Raw genomic sequence first — 12040 nt, 5'->3', positions numbered from 1 at the left:
TGGTTGTTTGCTTGGATATCCCTTTTGAACTAGATAAGTGTCAATAGAGCTTGCCATTGTATATCAACCGGTCGTTTCCTAATCCTTTTGAGCTTCTATTTTAAGATCTTTACGCGTTTCCCTGCGGCTATAACTTCGCTTATCAATTTGCATTATATATACCAGAACCAATTAGCATATACTAGTATTGTTTAGCTAGCAGTACCATAAATTTTTGCAAGTTACGACGATGAGCAAAAAAACCCTAGTTGCTTGTGGTCAAACCAAGTCATCCACTAGAACACCAAAAATATTGAAAGCGAAAAGACGATACAGAAGAAAGAAGCACTTTGAACATGATTTCATTATGGAGGAAATATTAACCAAGGTTCCGGCTTTCACACTTCTGCAATGTGGTGCCGTCTCTAAACGCTGGTACCAATCCATTCATATCGACAAGCGCTTAACTTATGCTCACTATCTTCACACGCAAAAACAACCAAATCTTATCTTTAGTCTTTTAATATTAGGGAAGGGGTTGATAGACAGACGAGTGAGTTTTTCAGATTAAGCAGTGGAATTCTCGACCATGCCAATATTTTAAAATACGAGAAATTATCTACTGGTTTTGCTCATGGCCCCAGAATACAACTGGTTGGTTACTGTAATGGTCTACCTTGTGTTTTACTTCAAAATCGTAATAGACCTTTTTACCAGATTTTGCAACCAACTAATGCTGAATATGTCTGTATCTACTGTCCGAATACCATCGGTGGGGAGTGTATTTCCGTCGACCAAATCATCTGTCACGGATTTGGATTTGATTCCTTAGCAAGCGAATACAAGTTGGTAAGCGTTCTTCGTAGTTCTCCCAAGCAGCTTAACTTTGTTGTATATACATTGGGAACTAAATCATGGAGAAATGTAACCATAAGCATGCCCATATCATATCATTGCATTCATCCTGTTAGAATACGGGCATCCAACTCAAAACCAATTGGCAATGAGTGGAGAGGCCCAAAGAATTATAAACCGCAGGATCTTAGAAACCCAGACAATGTGGGACTAATAATCTCAACACGCCCCCTCACGTGTAGCCTCGTTTGGTCTAACACGTGGAACAATAAATCGGGTAACGTGGAATAAAGGTGCGGTCATTTGACTCGACACAAATAGCCTGCTCTGACTCTGATACCATGTTAGAATACGGGCATCCAACTCAAAACCAATTGGCAATAAGTGGAGAGGCCCAAAGGATTATAAACCGCAGGATCTTAGATTGCCCAGACAATCTGGGACTAATATTCTCAACAAGCCCCTCACGTGTAGCCTTGTTGGGTCTAACACAATAAATCGGGTGACGCGGAGTAAAGGCGCGGTCAAATGACACGTCGCAAATAGTCTCCTCTGATACCATGTTAGAATACGGGCATCCAACTCAAAACCAATTGGCAATGAGTGGAGAGGCCCAAAGGATTATAAACCGCAGGATCTTAGAAACCCAGACAATGTGGGACTAATAATCTCAACACATCCTATTATCCGACTTAGAGCAGCCACGAGTAGTGACAAGTCAGGGATCTTTTGTAGTCGTAGTGGTGGATGTTTGGTTTGGATGATAACGGCAACCATGGCGACAGAAGAACAAGAACATAATAATGTTGATGACAATCACAATAACAATGAGATGGAGATGGAAATGTTACTGTTGTTCAATCTCCACGAGGAAAAGTTTCAGCTCATGCAGCTCCCACCTAAAAGTACTACCGAAGACGAGCAGCAGAAAAAGCTGTTGCTTGCTGATTACCCTCATCTTCTGGAGTTCAATGGATATCCTTGTATTGCACGTCTAGAAAAACGTTTAGGTAAAGGAAGTGATGATTATTGTCATCGTCGTTGTCTAGAACATCACGGGAGTAGTAGTTGCTGCTGTTGTTGCAAAGTTCATTTGTACGTATTGAAGGATAATGTCAGGTAAGTGTGGGTTAAGGAGGAGAGTATCGATGATGTTCTTATGAATTCTCATCCTATGAACTATTTTGGTATTACTATACTGGATGCCATGCCTGCTGTTTTCACTTTGGCAGTACTGCTACCATGCCATTGCCTCCTACTCGTATATTCAGTTTCTCTGATCAGATTTTATTTTACTGGTTTGCTGGGACAAAACTTCAAGTTTACAACCTGCGTTCCAAAAAGCTTGATCTGGTAATTCCTTGTTCTGAAACTTCGGATTTATTTCAAGCGAAGATGGAAGAAGCCTCACGTGATATCCCTGATGTTGGTACTGCTGATAATATTTGTTACCCCAATATGGATTATCAGCTGCACTGTCAAGGGGAGAACTTCGTTTCTATGAATACCTTCGTACCAAAGGGGACATCAGCAGTTAATGATGATGATTTTGACAAATTAACTTTCAGTACAGATGTTGGCTATACTTACTCGGAATATGTGTTTGTGAACAGACGTTCAGGATATTATATCCTTTTTAAATCACTTAGTTATGATGATATATGTTGGCCATACACATACTCGTTTTTCCTACAAATGATAAGTTCACTTTTCCATGACCTAAGCTACATTGTTGTTTCTGCGGTTCCAGCCATTTGGAATACCAAGTTTAATCTGGAAGAAGAGTACGTAAACATACAAGTTAAATTTACAAAATTGGTTAAATAGCCCTTAAATCTTTTTTTCTGGGTGTAAGGCCGGTTCCTATGGGCATGGAAAACCTGAGAGTTTGCCATTTTTGCACCCGCTATGGAGCTAGCAAACTGACCTGGCTAAGTGGCAAGTTTCCACCGAGCGATCGAGACTCGACCGTTCGGTCAAGACTACACCGTCTGGTGTTCTGTACACCGCTAGCGGCTCTTATAAGACCAGTCGGTCTAGCTTACACTGCTAAGTAGAATCTGATCCAATGGCCACAAATCTTCCCCCCTATAAATACCACATTCCTCGACCATTTTAACTCACACCTTCTTCTTATTTTCATAGATTTTCCAATGGCGCAAAGCATGTCTATGGCTCAATTCATAGAAGAGCAACATGCGGCTGAAAATCAAAGAGTTGCACTTCATGCTAGCGTGAAAAATGAAATAAGAAGAGCAAATAGTTGTAGAGTTGTACAACAACGCAATTTTAGCACGTTAGAAGATGAATGCATCTACATGAATTATGTTTTCTTCACTAATCATCCAATCGTTGATGGCGTATTACGGCTTATTCCATTTTGGGGACACGTTTTACTGTAATTTGAAGAAGAAACAACGAACCTCAACAATCGAGATTCGATAGTGTTGAGTGCTCGGTTCTCCAGAATTTCCAAGAATATTAACAAGTATATTGGTATGATAAGGGAAGAGGCTCGAAACATGAGAAGTGGTGAAACCCTGCTGGAGATTGATCAAAAATGTCGTGCAAAATGGCTCCGTGACAACCAAAGACGTCCCGATATGCAAGTTGTTATGAAATCTTAAAAGTGTTGCCCCCATTTAATCGAGCTTATCAATTTTAATTTCTCAATTTTAACTTATGTAGAAAACTTTAAATCAAGATTATTATTTATCAAACACAAGTGCAGTTACATTAACGATTTAAACAAACCACGATTCATATTAACGATTAACATTTATCTATCAAACTAACGTTTTACCAAATATATAATCCCCTAAGCCTGTTTGATCTTGTGAAAACTCAATATTTGGACTCTGAGATGATGGTTGAGTAGCAGCATCATGTGATTCATAACCTTGAAATGGTACCGGAGCCATTGGAGATGATTGGAATCGGTGAAATGTTGAACTTGCTGGGGTATAAATTACGGATTGCCTAAATGCATCCATATTTACGCCACCACCAGGAGTAAGTACAAATATTTGGGGCATGAAACCAATAGGAGACTGGAAATCCGTCTCCCGCGTTTGCTGTTATTGGTGGTAGTTGAGTCTATTCCACCATAGTATCTTCCAGCATAGTTGGAGTGTGATGACTACCTCACGACCTCTACGACTTCCACTTCCACGACTTCTTGCATTTCTCTCACTAGGCATTTGAGAACTTGAACCTAACGGAGTTTCAGGAAATTCATAACTCATACTCTCCCTCAAAGCCTGTATCTGTCTCAAGTGAAAATCGTGGAATTGATTGGTAAAAGGTGCAAAATTGTTCAACTCGTTCTGATACTCTTCTTGTGATGCCACCAACTAGAGGTGTAAATTGGGATGTGCCAGCACAAGCACAACCCAGCACAGCACGCTAAAATCTGATCCCATCCCAATCCCAGCACGTTATTTAGTCCAGCACGACCCAGCATGTTAGTTTCATGGGCTGTGCTGGGTTAGCCTAATCGGCACAGTAGCACAGCACAACATGCGGCACGGATAAGCACGTGGCACAGCCCAGCAAAGCACGTTAACAAAGCACATCATAGCATGCACATGTACACCATGTAACAAAGCATAATACATCACATTTTGTGTATATTCACTACAAGAAAATTGGTGTACTGCAACACCTCATTTTTATGGCTAAAACCCATTTTTGATGTGGCAAGAGGATTTTTCCACACAAAAACCTTTTTCCACACCATGTGGCAAGAAACTTTGTGACAAAAATTTATTGCCACACCTTAAGCGGACTGCGGCAATAGGTCTATTTTTTGCCACACCAAATGGTGAGGCAGTATAATGAGGCAAAAAAGGTATTTTTCTAATTTTATTTTATTTTAAAAATATGTCGCAATTTACTGTAATTTACATAAATAGAATTTTTATTTCCTTTTTTATTTTATTTTTATATATTAGTGGTTGCAAAGTAGAAATTCAGGTTTCCTCTGTTGCGTTTCTCGTCATTTTCAAGAATAGGGGTATTTTAAGCTTTTGCACCTAATGGTTTTCAGTATTTGCAGCCAAGAGACGACGGAGCTATCTCCTTTTTTTTTTTTTATCTAGGCTACTGAATCACCATGATTTCTCCTTTGTTTTCTTTTGTGTTCGTTTTTATTCTTGTTTTTCAATCGTTTAGGAACCCAAACTTGCGGTTTTTCATTCCTCATCGTTTTTGTTTTTGTTTTTGCTTTTCTCCTTTTTTAGGGTTTACGTTTTCTTCTTAGGGTTTTTCTTACGATACCATGCCTAGGAACACCAGAGTGTCTTCATCACGGTCCCAGAAGCTTTCTCCTCCTTCTTCTTCTCAGACTGTTGCGTCCCCGAGCTCTCTTAATGATTCATCTTCATCTTGTACGGAAGAAACAAAAGAAGGTTACTGCCAATGTCCACTACGGAGTTTCGATGGTTGTCCAAATGGGGCGAATGGTAGGGGTTATGCTAAAGGGTCGATCCTTAAACATCTGCAGGACAGACATCTCGTCTCTGATGCTAGAAAGAACAGCTGTAGAGAATTAATCTCTAAGGACTTACAAATTTACCTTGCTTTCGAGAGGGTTCTGCTCCGTTTACGCATGTGGCTGCATCAGGTGTATGCGGTTTCATGGTTGGAAAATGCCCTGTAAAGGTCAGGATGGAGTTGCCCATGGTGATGTTATTGCAGGCCCTAGCAATGATTCTTTAGAAGAATTCCTAACTCACGGTTTGGCAAGGCCTGTTGACGCTGTTTGTGGTAGTGCTAAGTGTGGATTGGATAACTTTGTTGAAGACCGGATTGTTGGAAGTACTTCAGGGGGACTGCAATCCGTGATATTGAGATTGTCTCTATATCTCCGGAACTGCTCAATGCATCCTTCCAAAGGCAGTTCACTACCGTCGCTTCCATTCCCCATAAATGCAGACTCAACTTCTCTCGAGTCTTGAAGGCCTGCCTTGACAAGGTACTGTTCAATCCATATTGTATGTCTTCTTGGATACAACTTATTCTCCTACCTATATGTACTCTGACCTTATATAGACCTAAGAGTTCTACTGAAGAAAGATCCATCAATAGGAAACGTCTTCAAATCGCCGCCATTAATCAAGCCTTAACTGTTTGGAAAGAGGCTAATGGTTGCTTCATTTTGGTTAACAAATTGTTGCAACTTCCGAGTCATCAGGGAGTAAGAAGGTAGATAAGAAGAAGCAAGCAGCGGCCAACATCATTGCATGCCAAAAGAAGATAAGTTGTGGTCACTTTGCAGCAGCGATACGAGTAGTTTCTTCGAATGGGATTGCTCCTCGTAATGAAAGCACTTATTCTGAATTGCAATCTAAGCACCCGGATGCGCCTCCACCTACCATTCCGGATGTACCAGTAGTCGTTGATCCTATTGTTGTTGATTCCTGGGCAGTTCTTGGGGCGATCAAGAGCTTCCCAAAAGGCACATCGTGCGGCCGAGATGGGTTACGTGCACAACATTTAATCGATGTTTTGGGTGGAGCAGCAGCTGCAGTTGCGGATGACTTAGTTTCTTCCATCACAGGGGTGGTTAATCTTTGGTTGGCAGGCAAATGCCCCAGCGGTTTAGGCAAGTTCATAGCTAGTGCACCCCTAACACCGCTACTTAAACCCGATGGCGGGTTAAGGCCGATTGCAGTCGGCACGGTTTGGCGAAGGTTAGTTTCCAAGGTTGCTGCTTTCTCAGTCGGCAAGGACATGACTTCCTATTTAAGGAACCACCAATTTGGTGTTGGGGTGCCTGCAGAGGGGGAAAGCATTTTACATGCTGTTAATGGCCTTTTTGAGTTGAAGGGGCAGTCGGACAAGATGTCAATGTTACTTATTGACTTCTCCAATGCATTCAATATGGTGTGTAGATCCCATCTCCTCAGGGAGGTTCGGATTCATTGTCCAGGTATTTATCGATGGGTAGAATTTTGCTACTCAAGACCTGCTCGACTCTATTATGACCAGTATATTCTGTCTTCGGCACTCGGTGTTCAACAAGGTGATCCCCTTGGTCCTCTGTAGTTTTCCTTGTATCTTCACCCTCTTGTGAAGTCTATCGCTTCCCGTTGTAAGCTTGATTTACATGCCTGGTACCTTGATGATGGTACGATTATTGGTGATACACTTGAAGTTGCTAAGGCTTTGAGTATAATAGAAACCGAAGGTCCAAGTAAGGGTTTACATCTCAATATCAAGAAGACAGAGGTATTTTGGCCTTCTATTGACCCCAGAAGCACTGCTTATGGTGTATTCCCACTTGATATTGGTAGACCTACCAATGGCGTTAAACTTTTGGGGGGACCAGTGAGTTTGGATCTTAATTTTATTAGTGATATATTGGTGAACAGGGTGAATAAGACTGTTCGACTAATGTCTGCAATTAAAAAACTCAAAGACCCTTAGAGTGAGATGCTATTACTTCGCAATTGCACTGGTGTGTCAAGATTATACTTTGCAATGCGTACTACCAATCCAGTAGTCCTGCAACGTTCCATTGATCTCTTTGATGACCATTTACTTAGGTATTTGAGGCTACTAATTACTGGTGATGGTGCGGGTTTTGGCCCTTTACATCAAAGATTAGCTACTTTACCTATCAGAGATGGTGGCCTAGGCATTTACACCATGGATGACACCAGTACCTAGTGCTACCTTCCTTCTCAGAGTCAGACATCTTCAGTACAAAATATAATTCTGGGGGATTTATTCTCAACAGGCAAAGGTTCTGCTTATCAGTTGGCTCTCCAGAATTTTATCCAGGTATGTGGATTACCTCCTTCTTATTGTGTCGATGATACTGCCCCCCTTTCATGCACTCCCTGGCAGTCACTTATTTTGATGCAGTCAAGAAGCAAATCCCAGACCAATTTTCTATGTTTGCAAGAGATTCCGTTTTGTGGCAGTGTAACCGTATTAAGCATGCCCAGGATTATTTATTGGCTTTCCCCATTAGTGGGATTAATCAGTGCCTCGGGTCTAGACAGTTCAGAGCTGTACTTTGTTATCGCCTTGGCATCCCACTTTTTGTTGAGAATGGGTTATGCTCTAGTTGTAACAAATCTATGGACATTTTTGGGGACCATGCGCTTAATTGTGCTAAAGATGTTGGAAGTAAGTTTCGACATGATCTTGTTCGAGATGTTGTAGTTGATATTTGTTACAAAGCTAACGTGCCTGCGCGCAAGGAAGTCTCTCATGGTATGGTGTCAGATGATGGCAAGGACTTGAGGCATGCCGATATCCTTGTTCTCAACTGGGAGAATGGTCAAGATGTTTGCATGGATGTCACAGGTGTCTCTCCCTTCACTGGTGAAGGCATTCGTTCTTTTGTCCCAGGTAAAGCTATTTCTAAGGCGGTTTCGCGTAAGCAAGATAAATATTTGGAAAAGTGTGCTTCACTTGGATATGGTTTGGGTGTCTTAGCGTTTTCTACTCTTGGGGAACTTGGTGAAGATACTTTGTGTTTTTTCAAACGCCTGAAGAATTGTATTGTTAATAATGATGCTAGTAGTGGTTTTGGTAATTTTATTTTTCATAGATTAGGCATTGCTATTCAAAGAGGTGTTGAAGCCCAGCTTGTTGCTAGGTTACCAACTAAAGGCTTTGTATAAGTTTTAAATTTACCTATATATTATTGAATTCTTTTTTTTTGTTGATATTTTAATTAATTGAACTTAATTCTGAATCATTTGATGAAGAGAGAACAAATCACCGAGATCAAAATTCTCATTTGTTGAATTAACTTCATTTCTGATACAAATCGAGTACATGTATACATTATAAATTTAATTTAACCAATACATCACATGCATAAATGATTGATGGATAACATGACCATCGTAATCTTGAGAAAAAAAGAAAAGAAAATTGAAACTATGCTGAACTTCATCCCAATCATCTTTCGTTGTACTCCTGCAATATCAAAATTAAAGGAAGAAAATTACTTTCGTGTTCAATTATTTTTCTAAACATCATATATAATCATTTTGTTTACTAAAGATGTGAAGACTACATTGTCCTGTAAACGTCCGCAACTTGATTGACATGCAGTATCCATCTAGGCCCTGAAAATTCAAAAAAAAAATGTTCTGAACTAGATATAGTTTTAGAATTGAAAGGGAAAAAAAGCACGCCTGAGGTTAGCAATTATCATACTGTCAATGTACAGAAAACCAATTAAAGAAAAAAATTGTGAAAAAACAACCCCTGTTATATCAGATCTCAGTTAAATAATTCTTTAAGTTTTAAAATTCGGTGTAGAGACTGCACTAATACACACTCATCGCAATCAAACCCTGAGGAAGAAGGTTGAATAATGAAGACTTCCCTTTCTTTTCCTAAATGAAACAAAATGCATGCAACTGGATCCGATGAACATAATTGTCAACTAACCTAAGTTTGGAATTCGAGACTAGTCATATCAATGAAAACAACATCAAAACATTTTACTTGCTAGATCTGAAAGGGTTGCCGGAAGAAACATGGAGAGAGAGAGAATATGAAACGATAAAGAGAGAAAGTGGGAGGAACGGAATATGTGCATGAAGGTGGGAGTTGGATGGTTTTACTTATGGAAATAAAAATAAAATTTAATTCGAGAGAATATATGAAACGATAAACAGAGAAAGTTGAGGAAGGGAATATGTGCATGGAGGTCAGGTTGGAGTTGGACGGTTTTACTTATGGAAATAAAAATAATTCTTTTTATTTCTTACTGATAATAAAAATAAGTTATTACGATTTTGCGACATCTAAAATGAGTACTGCAGCAAGAAGTCATCTTTTTGCCCCACCCCTAAGATTGTCGAGGCAAAAGCACAATATTTCGCCTCACCGGTTTTTCTGATGTGGCTAGAAAGCCGCTTTTTCCACACCACGATGTAACTGTAGCAATAAAGTTGTTTTGCCGCACATCCTCAAATAACTGGTGTAGCTATAGACTGTCTTTCTTGTAGTGATTTCACAAAAGAGTCACTATTCTAGCTAATTTTTGACAATTTATGCTGATTTATTTTTATAACAACACATATAATACCTTAATATTTGGAAAATATATTTTAATATCGTTGTTATAATGACATTACCTATATTTGACTAGAACATTAATTTACATGACAATGATCCAATTTTATATTTGATGGGCTATTTCTTTCTATTGAATACTTGTTAATTTTACTTGAAATAATTTCAAATGATATGATGTCTATTTAAATCCTCGTGATAATGTCCGACTTAATGCATACATTATGAAACGCGTACTCATTATCTCAGCCACAATATTCAAAACGAACTGATTTCAATGATTGCCGATGCAACGAGAAAGCTTATTGTCAAGAAAATCCACGAAGCCAAATACTTTTCAGTTATTCTTGATTGTACTCCTGATGTTTCTCGCAGGGAACAAATGTCTATTATCATCCGATGCGTAGATGTTTCAACAGCAAGAATCGAAGAGTATTATCTTGGGTTTTTGCGAGTGGAAGATAAAACAGGAGAAGGTTTATTTTTTGAACTTGAAGATGCATTAATCAATCTTGGGTTAAACATTGATGATATAAGAGGACAAGGGTATGACAATGAAGCAAACATGAAAGGAAAACATAAAGGTGTGCAGGCAAGATTACTCGAGATCAATCCAAGAGCTTTCTACACACCATGTGCTTGTCATAGTCTTAATCTCATACTTTCAGATATGTCCAAGTCTTGTCCTAAAGCAAGTTCTTTTTTTTGGATCCATACAACGTATTTATACACTTTTTTCAGCTTCAACCAACCGGTGGGATGTATTTAAAGAGGAGATTGGAAAGAAGGGATGGACACTTAAACCGTTGTCAGATACACGGTGGGAAAGCCGTGTCTCAAGTGTCAAAGCAATAAGATACCAAGCTCCAAAAATTCGAAATGCTTTAGAGAGATTGCGAGATTCATCCCCTATGTCTCAAGAAGTCAGTATTGCCGACAGCTTAGTAAGTTTTGACTTGCATAATTTTGAATTTTATCTTAGCTTGACTATCTGGTATAGACTTATGTTTGTTGTTAATACTGTGAGTAAGTCATTGCAATCTAAAGATATGGACATCGGTGTTGCTATACAACAAATGAAAGGTCTTATTGAGTTTTTTAAATACTTTAGAGTAAATGGGTTTCAAAAGGCAATGGATGAAGCTAAGGAGATTGCAAGAGCGATGGGAACTGAACCTACATTTCGTGAAGTTCGTAACACCCGTACTACCGAACCAACATCAGGTGAGGAGTTTTTTAGAAAAAATTACTTCTTATATATAGTAGATAGTGCTATGTCTTCATTCCGAACCAGATTTGAACAATTTCAAATGTACGAAGAAATATTTGGGTTTTTGTATGACTTGAACAAGTTGAAATATATGAGTGAGGATGAATTAATGAGTGCATGTGTTGCACTTGAAGCTTATTTGAAGCATGGTAGATCTAGTGATATTGATGGCAGGGAATTATGTATGGAACTAATCGTCATGCGAATTGTACTACCTAGTTCGTGTAGTAAGCCAATAGATGTCTTAAATTTTTTATTAAGAATGGGTGATTGTTACCCTAATGCATGGATTGCTTATAGGATATTGCTTACGATTCCAGTCACAGTCGCCTCCGCGGAAAGAAGTTTTTCTAAGCTAAAGTTGATTTTCTCGTATCTTCGATCAACTATGTCGCAGGAAAGACTAGTAGGATTATCTATGTTATCAATTGAAAATGACATGGCTATGCAAGTTGATTTTAAAATTGTACTTTCTGATTTCGCATCCAGGAATGTAAGAAGGGTCATTTTCGAATAGATGGTAATCTGTGTTATTATTCGAATCGAATGAACTTTTATTATTATTATTATTTTGAATATATGTTCTGTTGAAATATTTGACAAGCTTGTGGAAACATTTGGGAACTTAATATATGTATTTATAGGCTTAAATATGACAGAAAATGAGGCTAACATAGTTTGTACACCACCTTATGCTCCTGACTGTAGTTTGCTGGGGGGCAACATTTTTTGGGTAAGCTTTGGGGCAGCAAAATGCCAGGGCCGGCCCTGGTTTATAACACGTGTACCAGCACGCCACAGCACACCACGTTTATTCGTGTGTTGTGCCTGTGGGGTGTGCTGTGCCTAGCTTTTGACTAGTAAAGCACAGCACGGCACAACACATTT

General features: G+C 39.2%; 1 protein-coding gene across 1 annotated transcript; it reads left to right on the top strand.

Moving 5' to 3' along the window:
• Nucleotides 1-10159: 10159 nt before the first annotated feature.
• LOC113326201 (zinc finger MYM-type protein 1-like) lies at nt 10160-11669 on the top strand. The gene is made up of 2 exons (XM_026573970.1): nt 10160-10466; nt 10624-11669. The coding sequence occupies exons 1-2, from the start codon at nt 10160-10162 to the stop codon at nt 11667-11669; spliced, it is 1353 nt and encodes a 450-aa protein (XP_026429755.1).
• Nucleotides 11670-12040: the final 371 nt, after the last annotated feature.

Source organism: Papaver somniferum, unplaced genomic scaffold (assembly GCF_003573695.1).
Source record: "Papaver somniferum cultivar HN1 unplaced genomic scaffold, ASM357369v1 unplaced-scaffold_10, whole genome shotgun sequence".
In the NCBI taxonomy this organism is placed as follows: domain Eukaryota; kingdom Viridiplantae; phylum Streptophyta; class Magnoliopsida; order Ranunculales; family Papaveraceae; genus Papaver; species Papaver somniferum.
The sequence above is the reverse complement of the archived record's forward strand: the minus strand, read 5'-3'. Positions and strand labels throughout refer to the sequence as shown.